The sequence below is a fragment of the Mercurialis annua genome, linkage group LG6 (genome assembly GCF_937616625.2).
Source record: "Mercurialis annua linkage group LG6, ddMerAnnu1.2, whole genome shotgun sequence".
Classification (NCBI taxonomy): domain Eukaryota; kingdom Viridiplantae; phylum Streptophyta; class Magnoliopsida; order Malpighiales; family Euphorbiaceae; genus Mercurialis; species Mercurialis annua.
The window spans coordinates 7,189,661-7,204,256 of NC_065575.1; the positions used below are offsets into that span (position 1 = coordinate 7,189,661).

General features: G+C 32.7%; 1 protein-coding gene across 1 annotated transcript; it reads right to left on the reverse strand.

The window, feature by feature from the left end:
- Positions 1-3,187: 3,187 nt before the first annotated feature.
- LOC126686059 (probable protein phosphatase 2C 66) lies at positions 3,188-9,069 on the reverse strand. Its single transcript, XM_050380077.2, has 5 exons — positions 8,363-9,069; positions 6,536-6,925; positions 4,937-5,054; positions 4,490-4,713; positions 3,188-4,272 (listed from the first exon to the last, which is right to left on the reverse strand). The coding sequence occupies exons 1-5, from the start codon at positions 8,618-8,620 to the stop codon at positions 3,730-3,732; spliced, it is 1,533 nt and encodes a 510-aa protein (XP_050236034.1). The 5' UTR covers positions 8,621-9,069; the 3' UTR covers positions 3,188-3,729.
- Positions 9,070-14,596: the final 5,527 nt, after the last annotated feature.

Here is a 14,596-nt window from a genome sequence, read left to right on the forward strand (position 1 = left end):
GTATTTTTTATTTAAATATATTACCTTTTATTTAAAATAAAATTATAGCTTGTGAAATTGTATTTATATGACCCGTTAGATTACCGTTAGTTAATTTGCATAATTTAATTTTTAAACTTAATATTTTAATTTATTAGTTCTCAAATAAAATTTATTTTTATTTGAATTTTATAGTTTTTTTAAAATATTTTTTATAGGATCATAAATAATTTAAATTTTATGCGCTAAGTTTTACAAACCCTTATTATATTATTAATTATAATGAAGGTTTAATATTTTTTTCATAGTAAATATACAAATTCTGCTATCTTTTTAAATTTTTTGACATTGTGCTATGCACATGAATGATATTTATATAACCCGTTAAATATTTTAACCATTGAAGTACTATTATTATAAATCATACTTTATTCATTTATGTTAAATATTTTAGATCGATATAAAACTATTATTAAGAAACTGCAGATAATGATTTGTTTTCTTATTTATTTTGATTAATTTATAGATATAACCAATTTTACTTGAATTAATAATTTTCATGATATCAAACCTAAGTCGTTATTATATGAAATATTAATTAGATTATTAAATTTTACTTTCTAGTTTTTAATAGATTATTTTTATTTTAAATTAAAATTATAGCACATAAATCATGTTTATATGATCTATTATATATACATACACATATATATTAGTTTAATTGCAAAATATAATATATGATCAAATAATGAAATTTGTTAGTATGCACATATTGATTCGGCACAACGCACAAAAATCTATGAGAAAGTATTAGAATGACATAGCTCTAACCAAATTATTCTAACCTAATGCCTTGTATTTTTATTATAAATTAAACTCTTAACTGATTTACGTTTTTATATTACAATAAGACTCCTATTTAGTTTCATATCTCCTTATTGAATTAGACTTATATTTATATGATATGTAGTTAAAATATCCTTATTGTCGAATTTCAAATTTAATATCCTTATTAAAATTAAATTTTTAAATTAACATACAAGCACAGTTGTGTAGAACAACTTATATGCATCCTTATCTAAATTTTGTTTTCCAGTAGTAATTAAACTCCTAATTAATTGATTATAATATTTTATTATTAATTTTATCTTTTAATATTAGTTATACCCTTAATGAACACTAATATCGTAATTTTGCCTAGCATTTGGCCACGTGCTACGCACGTGAGCAATATTTACCTGACCCGTTTTATTTATTAAATATTAACTAAATTGATTAAAATCATAGTACATGAGTGATTTTATATGACCCGTTATATATATTGAATATAATATTTAGTTTTCAATAAATTTTCGTGAATATTATATATATATATATATATATATATATATATATATATATATATATATATATATATATATATATATATATATATATATATTAAATAAGTTGATATATGTTTATAATATTATTTTAGTTATTAAATTTAATTTTTAATTTTTAATTATAGCATGTGAATGATGTTATATCCCGTTATATGTAAATATTAATTAAATATTAAATTTTTAATTTTAAATATTTTGAATTATATTTTCAGTTTGATATAATTTTTGAACTACATACTTAATATTTTAATATCTTAATTTTGAAACCCCTCTGGATTATAGAATAGAAAAACATCCTTTCTGTACTAAATTTTTTGATTGAAGCCATTTCTAATATATTAATAAGATTGCTATGTACGCATTTGATTAATATCATATGAGCCGGACTACATGATTTAAGATAGACTTAAATATGACTTGCATTGCATTACATATGTTAATCAAACTCTTATATTTCCAATTGTTTATGGTTTCTACGCAAAAAAAAAAAAAGGATCCTAACCTATATACAATTCTATTTGTACAGTCAATTCTTATTTTTATATTAAAATTGATTTTTTTGTTAGAATCAAATTTATACTTAATTACTGTTTACCTTAATAACTATACCCTTAATGAACCCTATTATCATAATTTTGCTTGTCCCCCCCCCCCCCCCCCCCCGCGCTCCCACATATAAGATAGTTATAGATTTAGTAGTAAACTGAAAAGGATTATTCAGTAAATTTGCCTGTCCCCCCCCCCCACATCCGTGCTTTTATATATAGTATAGATATAGATAGATAATAACCATAATTAAATAATTAACTTAATTTTATTAATAATATCTTTAAAAATAATAAGATAGAAATTTAAATAATATTATATTGACCAAATACAATATTTTAATTTTGTAGTTCAATCAAACTAAAAGATAGGTATTCCTACTAATTTGAAGACAATTTAGTTATTTTTTATATACTAAAAACTAATTGGAGATAATTTAGCTACCTATTATAGTTAGGACTTTAATTACAATAGTGATTAATTAAATAACTAATTAGTTAATGACTATAAAACTTTTATTTAGTAGTAAACTGAAAAGGAGTATTCAGTAAATTTGCCTGTCCCTCCCCCCCATCCGTGCTTTTATATATAGTATAGAAGATATAGATTACATATATGCTTTTTTAATATAAAATATGCTATCATATATTTTAAAGGTCAGATGACTAAAAAAGGGCAAAATTTTCATGAAAATTTCACAAAACTCCAAACTTTTGAATTTTATCCAATTTAACCTGAAAAGCAGGATTTCGTTTCAATTATGTCCAACTATGCGGTTTTACTTATATGGCGCTAATGTGTGGCAATGCCACACCACGTAGACGCCACATAAGTAAGATTGCATAGTTGGACATTATTAAAATGAAAACCTGCGTTTCAGTCCAATACAGATAAAATTAAAAGACAAATAAACCTTTCATATAAAAAGGACAACAACTTTCGTGTAGAAAGATAATCACTGTAATGAAGATATTAAAAAAAAACTAATATAACCTATAAACGATTTCATCTTCAGTCTTGAAAGGTTCTAATTTATCTTCGATTCTTGATTTGTATATATATTAAAATTGATGTTCCTCGTCGATAGATTTGCCAACAAAAACAAAAAAGATGAAAAGGAGTCGGCTATGAATTTTATTCTAAAACAATAAAAAAAAATTGGCTACCACCAACGGCAAAAATAATATATTGACAGCGACCGAAGCGAGAAACAAAAAGAACACTCTTGACGGCTAGAATTTTCTATTTGAGAGAGAAAAAAGAGAGCACACCTACAATGAGTTTAATATCCGGTTAAATAACTTAAAGGTCAAGGGGTAAAAGTATCTGATACAATCAAACAATAACAGATTCTATCAGTTCACTATTTGTATCTGATACTTTGTGCTGACATCAATGCCCAGAAAATTATAAAACATTCTATGAATACATGAATCTACCAATATCATGCTCCGAAAGAAAACTGTTACTGCAGAGAACATATTAATTCTTGATTTCTAACGCTATTTTGAGACAAAATTTCATTATTGAAGAACACATAAACAAAATAATGTCCGCGAAGCACAAATTTGATCTTTTAGCGATATACAATTCATGTGCCGATGCCATCAAATCATCACCAACAAAATCCTCCGAGGCTACTTTCTTCAGTAGGATATAGACCCGAACCTCATCAAAACTCCAGCCTTATACATACTGGCGTGCTGATACATATAATGAACCTGTACACTTGCATTTCACATCAGGAATCTTCATACATTCGCAGAATCGACGAATTCCATCGCTTCAGTTGCTCAAGAAACCATCATGTTGGGACATGTCATAACCACTTCCTCCAACTGGCTGATCTTCTGTCACCAGATAACAGCCTAGGAAGGCTCAGTAGACTATTAACTCGTGTAACGCCTTCTAAGGCTGACCACTCGTCATCATCTGCAGTTGAAATACACTCGGCTAGACTCCTCTTTGATTGGCTGTGACACTTTATAGAAAGTTTTTCCTCCGTCAACTCAGAGATCGGTACAATCTCCTCGGAGCCTCGCAAGGTATCTGAATGACTTAGAACATAAGGATGAGGATCATCATGGTTTTCTAACTCCCCAGCATTTTCATTGGCTTTCACCACATTCTCCACAGCCTCATCGGGAATCATTTTAGCCTCCGACTCTACCACCTCCCCGTTTTCTTCAGCTGTGTGTTCAGGAAAGAGGCAAACAACGGCACAATCATCATTCTTGGAAGTAGGATACTTAAGCCTCCATGCTCGTACTGCACAGTCTACAAGAGCTCTGGCTGCCGTTGCACGACTTGGAGCAGAGGCAACAATATCGACAGCTTCCTTATTTGATAGGACATCCCAAACCTGTGCCATTGAAATGCAAATTTTACGTACATGTCACGGTAGGAAAGCACTTCATGCAGGTCTAGTACGTACAAAGATCTATCAGCAGAATGTGAAGCGGAAAAAAAATGGCATGACGATATTGTTAAGCATATGAGCATCTCACATATAATTAACCAAATAAAAGAAATATGATATTCTCCATTGCAGTCCAAAGTGTAAACTAAGGGAATTTTACCCCATCACTTGCAAGAATTATGAATTCGTCCTTCTTGGTGAGACGGCGGTGATAAATATCTGGGATAGAAATTAAGCCAAAATCCTTAAGACAGAAGTCCCCAAAAGCTCTAGCCATTGCCAGGCCAGGAGAGTCATTATTGGGCAACCATACACGTGCAACCTCTGGCTCATCCTTTAAAGCAAAGACTCTCCCTTTACATTGTTGGATCCTGGCAGCTTCTCCTAGAAATAAACAGTCAAAAAATACTAAGTACTATCAACGTAAACCTCGAAGTAGAATTTACATTAAACTATAGAAAGACTCTGTAACAGCAATTGAAAAAAAATGCAAAAATGAATGTCCTGTGCACTCATCTTTTTCAGTTACAAGTTTTTTCTCATTTCTGTTTGTAAAAGTGAGTGTGTGTTTATGCATGGATGAGAGAGAGAGAGAGAAGAGAGAAACTTGGCAGATCAGGCTTCAAGTCTACTGTCAATTGTATAGCATGCAAAGAATCATCCTCATTTCTGGTTGCTAAAACTGCTCTCGAGTCACCGATATTTCCAATTATAATATCCTGCCCCTGAGAAACCACATTTAGATAACGTATAATTGTGAGGTCAATGTACTTCCTGAAAGGCAGAATGAGGTCAGATCAAGCTATAGTAGACAAGATCAGTTTGATGAGCATGAGACAAAGACAAGCTACAGACATTTAGGCATTGCAGGAATGGCATGGCTTTAGCTAGAAAGGAACGTATACAGGCTTTACTTAAGGGATAGAGCAGAACAGTAATGCCTAATAAAGCACCAACTGTATAGGACACACAAAAGTTGAGACCTTGAAGCCTGCGGTCAAGGCATGCAATGGAATCTGTAATTTGCAGGCATGCGTCTAAGTTGGACACTTTTGAAATCAAATGTGTGACAATTATCATATGACATTATCTCTATTCAAAATGTGATCTTACTGATGTACAAAGCTTTTGCTTATGAAATTAGTGATGGAAAATGAAGATGAGTGCATAGAAAAGCCGACCATGATCTTTAATCAGCTTATCTACTTGCCTCTTATTATACAGTCCAAACTCATTTAATCAACTTCTGTATAAGTGATGGATGTTCAAACTCAACTTGAACAGCTTCTGTAACCATACTGGACAAATTTATCCATGCTATTTCTACTGCAATCCTAATCATATGCACTTTATTGCCCAAATAGATAGACAGCATCAAGCCTAAGAGTCGTTAAAACTTATCAGTTAACATCATCCATCCTAATGGTATTCCTAGGAGTCTTGAACAGTCTTACTTTTATGACATAATAGATCATGCAAATTTGACAGTATAGCTTGAAACTATCCAGTGTAGCAACATAAACGTGCAGAGGGGGAAAACAAGATGCTCTTATGAAAGAAATTAGATCATTTGGCAACTTTTCTTTTATGCTTTTTTTTTCTTTTTTTTTTTCAGGAACAGGGATCATATGGCATGATGCCTTTTACAAATGGCACTCAAGGATCCCTTCCCATAAAACTTAAATTTTCATGAGCAAGGTTGCAAAACGTGGTACGATTAACAAACATGCCTCTCTTACTTATTGACTACAACAGATGGTACAGTGAATAAATGTCACAATATCTAGTTCTGATTAAGCCTATAGAAAAGCTCTAAATTGACCTCCGCCTTTACGGTGGATAAATGCAAGCTATTGTAGATGAACTAAGTCAAACCACAAGGCCCCTCCTAGCTGTTAGGACACATCATCAACAGTCAGCTATAGTTCGCTACTAAAGCACTTCTGCCTATAGTAAGCAATGGACAAGTGTGCTGCCTCAATCTGGCAAGCTGACCCAGGCACAAGCAGTTCAGTTTAATTGAAGTAGATAACAAGTCTAGCATCCTAAAATTGGGTCTTCACATTACAACTCAAGTCAACTAATCCTTAATCCCAAGTCAACTTGGTCTTCACGTTATAAAGACAAAAATTAATTTAAAAAAAGCTTAGACAGTTTTGCAATGAATAACAAAAATCAGTTAACGGATGCTGCAAGAGCAAGTTACCTGCTTGATTAAAGTTACAGCTGTTGTTCCGCTGCAGTAGCAATCAATTGTTGGATGCAACTTTAGTTCCTTATCCATCATCTTAAAAGCCTTCACAATAGACTTTTTAAGTGGTAGATACATCTCTGGTATTCTCTCACTTTGGTCAACCTCCACTGAGTCATGCGACTCGTCACCCACGCTTGCAGATGCAGTTTCCTCAGAACTTGTGCTTCCCGGAGTGCTTTCAGTCTTGTGAAGACTGTTCTGTTCATCATTAGAACCGTCGTTCCACTGAGTGCAGAGCATGAGCGGAAGTGAATCACGGACTTTCTTAGCTACCATGTGACCATATGGACCATGACCATCAAACACCCCACAAAAAACAGTGTCACTCCTTGAGATGAAATTCTATAGGGAAACAAAGTGAAACTCAGCTATCATATACCAATACTACATAGACATCAATTGTAGCTAACGAATGTTATAAATAGCATTTTCAATATGCGAATTGAGCAGAGCAGGCATCAGTATAAATGCCAACTTTTCAGGAATAACTGGAACCCAGAGGAAGGATTGCGATAGATTATCCAAAAATAAATGGTAAATAATAATTAGAAGACCATATGATCCAGTGAGTATCTCTCCATATTAGCCAACTTGAATGCTCATAAGATGCGAGATTGCGACTGACTTATTTATGCACCAACAGAGATAGCATAAATATCACTATATCTACACACCTTCAATGATTTATACCTAACATAAATTTCACCCAAATCATAGTTATCAAAAGCGCGCCTCAGGCGTGCCTAGGCGCTAGAAAAGCGCTAGGCGAGGGTGGTGCGCCTGGGTGCGCTTCGGGTGCGCTTAAGGCAAGAAGTGCGCTTTTTCCAGGCAAGAGACATTGTTGGAAACCTATTTTTTTGTATTTGTTAAAGTTTTGGGTTTTGGACTTTGAGCTTTTAAAAAATCAAATATAAATAAAACAATTAATGAAAACAGAAGCCTTACAAATATAAAAATATTGCACTTAAAAACTATTATGCTCAAGACTCCTCTATCTTGATCGATGATCTTGTTTTTTATCACATTAAAATAAGAATCAAGGTCATGGACAAAGAATCATGTCATCTGAACAAGCTTTTATATATCTATAATAGGTATTTAACTTTTTTACGTATATGCGCCTAGATTCACTCGGGCGTGCGCTTTTTTTGCGCCTAGCGCCTCGGGCTATTTGAGGCCCTTTGCGCTTTAGGTGCGCCTAGCGCTTTAACAACTATGACCCAAATTAGTTCCAACTAATAACCTCAGTGTGAAACAGACATTTATTTTGACCTCAGAAGTAAACTAAGCACTATAGAAGTAAATATAAGGAAATAAAATATCAAGATATGTGGTTAACCTAGAATGAGATCAAAATTATTGTTTTCCCTATATTCTAAACACATTATTTCCCCTGACATTTTAATTCTATTTAAGGATATCTAATACCTAATTAAGAAGAGAAACACCCCTCAAAAAAAAAATTAAGAAGAGAAACAATAAATTTGAAATGTATAGAAAAACAGTAATTTTAACCTAACCTTCAGGCTGATAGTAATTATCACTAAAACATAAATGTACCCAAGCAAAATGTCAGCTTTAGTAGTTGGACAAGGCTATTTACAGGTATCAAACTGAACAATTTCCATCATTTCAATAATTTACATCAAAACATCATATCTCAAATGGGGCATAACATTAGCTAGATACATCATCAAGAACAATTTGACTCAATTTTAGATTACAAAAATAATTCAACATGAAGAAATGAAACTGGAAAAAAAAAAAACAGAAACCAACCTCCCAAACAAGCATGGCATCTTGATTAGTCCCTTTTTTTCCTTGTTGGGTATACAAGCAAGCAGCTTTGGAAGTACCATTGCTGATCATTCTACCAGGAATATGATTTAACAAACTTTCATCACCACCACCGCCGCCGCCGCCGCCAGCTGCTTTCTTCTTCCACTTATGCTTCTTAGGAGAAGAAGCTGACATGGCATTACTTTGCTCCACTTCACCACTCTCATTTCTCCTCCCTCTAGAGTAACAAGATCCCATCTTTTTACTTCCAAAAAAAAGACAACTTTTTTTACCTTCCCAACTTTTCTCAACTACCCAAAACGCCAAAACCACAAATCAAATCAAAAGAATCACTACACTACACCCATCTCAACTATTTGTATTTGAGTCAAAAGAAAATGCAAATAATATGAAAACAAAGTTATAAAGACTGTAAATTTTTCTGGGTCCATTCAAAACAAGAAGATCAAGAGGAGTACATGATTCATAATAATAAATATTGATTCATATGTACCAAGCTAGTTAAAGAAGTTTGAAGTTAAGGATAAGCATAATAAACATAATAAAACAACAGTAACCTTTTGAGGTGTTACCATGTAAATGTAAGAAAAACCTTACAAACTTCAGGAAAGAGAGAAAACATAGGAGGAGGAGACCACAAAGACAGAAAATGAGTAGACAAAAATTAGGTAAGAATTGTAATAATGCATATACTACAAATACTATCTACTATTATTTATATTTATTTGCATATAAATGACTATTTAATTGTTTTTGATGGCATGGAATTGCCACACATACTTGATTATTTATATTTGAAATTCCACATGCTTCATTCAGTTTTTGTTTAGTTTAGTATCATTACATCAAGAGCAGTCCAACAATGATATTATCATTAACCGTGCAGTTTAGCTAAGCATCTTAAGCCAGCCTATAAAGTTCAACTTCCTTGTTTTTTTAATGAACATTTGAGATGAAAAATATATTCCTTCTGTCTTTGTAAAAAAAATGAGAAATTTATTCTCTTATGTTATAAGAAAGGAAATCTATCTCTAGTTCTCCGGTATGCGAAGTGGCGGTTCGACCCCGACTTTTCTTTAGAACATAGTTTACGTTTTTAAAATATAGAAAATAGTATTAATATTTTTTTTAATCTCCACTAACAATTAATATAAAAAAATTATTTCTACAAAGAAAAAGAAAAAAATATCATATTTTATACTTATTTATATTCATTTAATTTCTTTTTTTCTACAATAAAATAGAGAAATAGAGAAATATAGGTCTAAAAATAAGATATGGGATCCATTAATTTAAAAATAAAAAATATAATAATTATAATTAAATAAATAGGTATCTTAAAGTTTAACTATAAATTATAATACTGAAATCCAATACATAATAATAATAATAATAATAATAATAATAATAATAATAATAATAGTAATAATAATAATAATAGTAATTATTATAATTATTATATAGTTTATACTCTCTCTTTTTAACCCTAAACCAATATCTAATATAATCTATATTTTTAATCCTTCAAAAAACTAATAATAATAATAATAATAATAATAATAATAATAATAATAAGGTTAAAATAAATATACTTTCTCTGTCCCATTCTAATTGAGAAAATTCTTATTATACATTATTTAAAAAAAATTAATAACTTTATTTTAAAAATAAATTATTTTAAAAGGGTAAAAGAAAAAAAGTGGTGTGAAAAGTATTCTATAAATAGAAGTCGACTAAAACGAAAGCTAATGTCCTTGCACGAATCGGCACCGCCGGTACTATAACTAGCGTTGTGATCCTGCAGCTCCCCTTCCTCGCAATTAATCCCTTAGACTTTGATTTGACTTTGTTTTTATGTTCTTATGCTTGTTTGATCTCGGAATTGGGCTATGTTTGAGTCCAGATGCATGATTTTTTAATGTATTTTTTTGTTCTATATTGTAATGGGCCAGTACCAATATAATTCGGGCCTCGAAGTCCAATATTGTAATCTGTAATATAAATCGGGCCCCTAGGCCCACAATTGGCGAACCCAGCAACATCCAGGCCGAATTTCGGGTCCACCTGAACTTGGAATTGAGCCCAGTTTGATCCAGTGGAACCATATTAACGAGGCAAACAACTTCCATGTTCTGTCCGAGAATCAATTCTAACCATACTGGCGGTCAAAACATGGCGAGTACCAGTCACTTAAGTTCACGAGGTTTAAAAGTATCTCTTACCTTATATGTTTATCAACTGCGTAGTGTGTATGTCGATAATGTTTACAGCTTTCGAAAAGCATGCCAAAATCCAATATTAACAGGCTAATGGACTAACCACGTTAATTAGCAAATCAAATCAAAACCAGCAAATCACATAGACATCTTAGGATTGCATGTAAAATGTAATTAAAGGTTGTATAAGATTTCAAGAATAACCTAATAAAATCAATCATACATATACATCCGCTTTTAGGCTTTGTGCATGTAATATATCCAAACCAGCCAATACTTACTATTTCTTAGAAATAGCCAGGTTTAGATGTATGCTAAGGAGTAATTGCTACTTGACCTGTCCAAATCGAGTCATATGTGCGTCATACATGTTTACTGTTTTCACAAGTGTTTTCTTTCAGTACCATATTCTGTGAACTGCAATTGGAACGTCGAGATGATACTAGTGCATCCATGTAGGTAAAAGTATAGGTTAATAAACCAAGCACACGAGTCTCGGAGAGGTCCACGAACCCGGTCTTTTGGTCCGGGGTACGGTAATCTTACCCATAAGTGAGTATGATTATCGAGTCGGTGTAAAAGGAATTTCCTAGCTGAGCTATGTGACGACTCCGCGTTATTTCAAAACCTGTCCGGAATAGAGTCATTTCATAAGTTTGGGCTATCGGGAATCCCGAAATCCCCGCTTCCGCTCACAGTAATATACAATCATACACAAGAATATAGTATAATACAAAGTTCATTCTCGATCAAATGGTAAACTTCTCCTAACTACTGATGGCAATGGGGCGGGAATTCTCCGATTCCCAAGACTCGCTCCTAATGAGGTGGGAAATCCACATCAGTTATCCCCATGGGTATGAGCATGGGAAAATATCATTCTAATTCGCGGGGATGGGGAAGGCACGGGGAGTGTAGTTCTTACTCCATTGAGATCTACATCCCCGTCCCCACGAGGATCCGATCTATTTTTATATTATTAAATTATAATTTTTAATATATTATTCATAAATTTTAATAATTTGATTTTTATTTTTTACAGGAAAAATATTTTTATTAATATATATATTTTTTTAAATATATAATATTAGAAAAGACAATAGTATCTTTTTAATAATTAAACAATTCCAATAGAATATTATTGATATTGAATAATTCATATTTTTTTCAAATATTTCATGAAAATAATAGAATTATTTAAATATTTATATTAAATTTATACGGAAATGGATTAATCATCATCGATTAAATGGGAATGGGATGGGGATAGCTTCCCCACCCCGCCCCATTTCCATCCCTACTCCTACCAACATCATCCAAATCACAAAATTATGTCAAAGTTATTCGTAATTGGCACTCTATGTCGATAGTCACCCCGTAAACTTCAGATTAATGAATAATTCGTCATAAGCCTTTGTAGGCATACAACAAGAACCACATTACTTCCCGGTTTAAGTCCCCTCCCCCCCGTCTCCAAATTACACTTTCTAGTCTTCCCAACAACCAAATCTGATCATAAGGAATACAAAATTATTAAATTACAAACTAAAAATCATTGAGCCGCTACCGGCGCTAGGGAACGGGAGTGGTAGCTCCGGAACCCGTAGCAAGCCTCAAACCGCTAATAATTTTTCGCAAATAATAAACAAATAACATTAAACAATGGAAGCAAATATACATAACATATATACACAACATTTACACTAACTGTTTTGTTAACCTCGCGGGCTCTAATTACCGTACCATGTACGAACTGACCTCGCGGTACTATATACAAAAGTTAGTGTAATAAAACATATCATCAGCATCTGGGCCGTGAACGAAACATACTACTTGTAGCCTATTAAAAACATATAAACAAGACAGCATGTAATATGTACAATCAAAATGTACTGATGTCTAGGCTACGACTCTGTCAACGCGGGACCACTACTGCAGCATTCACAGAAGTCAGAAACTATACATACACATCTGACTTTTGGACTTCAAAATTGGCTTCTAGCTAAGTCCACACACTAAGCACCTGAAAGCATCAAAGGTGAGGGGTCAGTATTTGGAAAAATACTGAGTGAGTTTGCATTTACTAACGGTATTATTATAAAAACATAGCATCGCATTTTAAGGAAACAATAATATAAAAGTAAAACATATAAACAGGTATTTGATCTATTCGAAACTAATATCCTAGCATGCGACATAACTTTCAAATAATCAAATCATACTAGTCTAGATAGTCCGACCCGGGAGTGCTCACACTCTACCTCGTCGATCGTGACCTATCTCTTAATCTCAAAGTGTGAGTCCAACTCACTAGATACGGGGACTCCGGACTACACCGTAGCCGAGTGCTCACTCGTATCGAATTCATTATCCAACTTTGAAATTCATGTTCATATTCGTACTCTTATCATGCATGTATATATCAAATCATTTCTCATATGCAAACACACTAGACTGACTCGATAATGGTGATCACACAGCCTATTGACACCCAATAGGTAGCTAATTTCTTCGGATCGCATACTAGTTCCTCGTATATAAACTTGATAAAAACATATAACATTTAATCAAATCATATAATATGCGATGCGTATAAACAGTACACATATCTATATAAAATAACTTTAATATATATAATACACGAAAGTAAAGTGCAACTCACAGTGACCGCTATCCACTCTATAATATAGTCGATGTGGTGGTATGCTCATACTAATCCTCGTCTAATGCCTTGACTGCTTGCTCGTACGTCTGATACATATAGTTTACGTTTAATAGTTAGATATTAATCTCGTGTTTTTATACATATATTACTTTAAATTCTAGGGTTATATTTCATTCTTAGTGTTATTCGTGATCTCGATATTCTTTTATTGTATTCACGATATATCGAACCCTGGTTCTCGTATTTGAGAAACGTATACTATCTTTAGCGTTTTCCATTATCGTTGCCCACGTAAAACGTCGAGCTAAAACTTCATTTTTTAAATTATCGGGGTCCTTAATCGTTTTGAGGGTCTAATATTCGAAAATACTAAAATCCCGCTCAATTAGGGCTAAAAGCCCATTTTGGACCCTGTGGACCCACTATGCGGACACATAAGAACATTGTGCGTCCGCATAGTGTAGTGTGCGTTTGCACACTTCGGTGTGCGATCGCACACCGAGTGCAGCCTCCGGAAAATCAAATTTCGGGGCTTTCCGTCCATCCCGACATGCTAAAAACACTTCCCTACTCAAAACCCGTTCCTCGGTTTTCATTAAAACGCTATAATAACCTCAAAAACATCAAATTCCAATCCAAACTCAATCCTAACTCAAAACAGCCCATTATTTCGAATTTAGCACCAAATCTCAAGAATTTTACCTCGAAACGAAGCTTAGGATCGATAGAGGATTTGATTTTGAAGAAATCTCCGCAAAAATCACTCGATTCGGACGTCGAACGGAGAAACGGCGGCGAAACGACGGTATCGATCGAATTTTCTCTCGTTGCCTCTGGATCCTTCTTCTGATCCTTTCTTTCAAATGAAGTTTTTTTTTATATATATATATATATATTTGGTCCTTCTATTCTGGCTTTGTTACAGTTTATCTTTTGAACTTTTCTTTCTATTCTGGCTTTGTTACAGTTTATCTTTTGAACTTTTCTTTTATACGATTTAGTCCATAACTAAATCAATAAATTCTTAAATTATAACTTCTACGTATTATTTATATCCGATAAATAATACGAAGCTCGATATTAATACTTTCCCGTCAAAACCTAAAATTTTCCATTTTTGACACATAGTGGCTAAATTACCACTTTGGTCCCTGTACTTTATTTTGGACTTTTCTTAATTTTTTTTCCTTTTAGTTTCAATTCTAACTTTAGAATTGAGATATAACGTTAATTTCCGCACAATTATTTCCCCGAAACCGACCTACTTGAAATTTATTTACTTTAATTTCTTTGAAATTCTTCTGACATCGCCACTCTGGCGAGTTAAAACTG

Excerpts from the sequence above, each read along its gene's own strand:
- LOC126686059 (XM_050380077.2), bottom strand. The coding sequence starts at position 8,620 with ATGGGATCTTGTTACTCTAGAGGGAGGAGAAATGAGAGTGGTGAAGTG. Across the intron at positions 5,055-6,535 it reads CTGTAACTTTAATCAAGCAG|GGGCAGGATATTATAATTGG; the intron begins GTAACTTGCTCT and ends GTGGTTTCTCAG. Across the intron at positions 4,273-4,489 it reads TAATTCTTGCAAGTGATGGG|GTTTGGGATGTCCTATCAAA; the intron begins GTAAAATTCCCT and ends TCAATGGCACAG.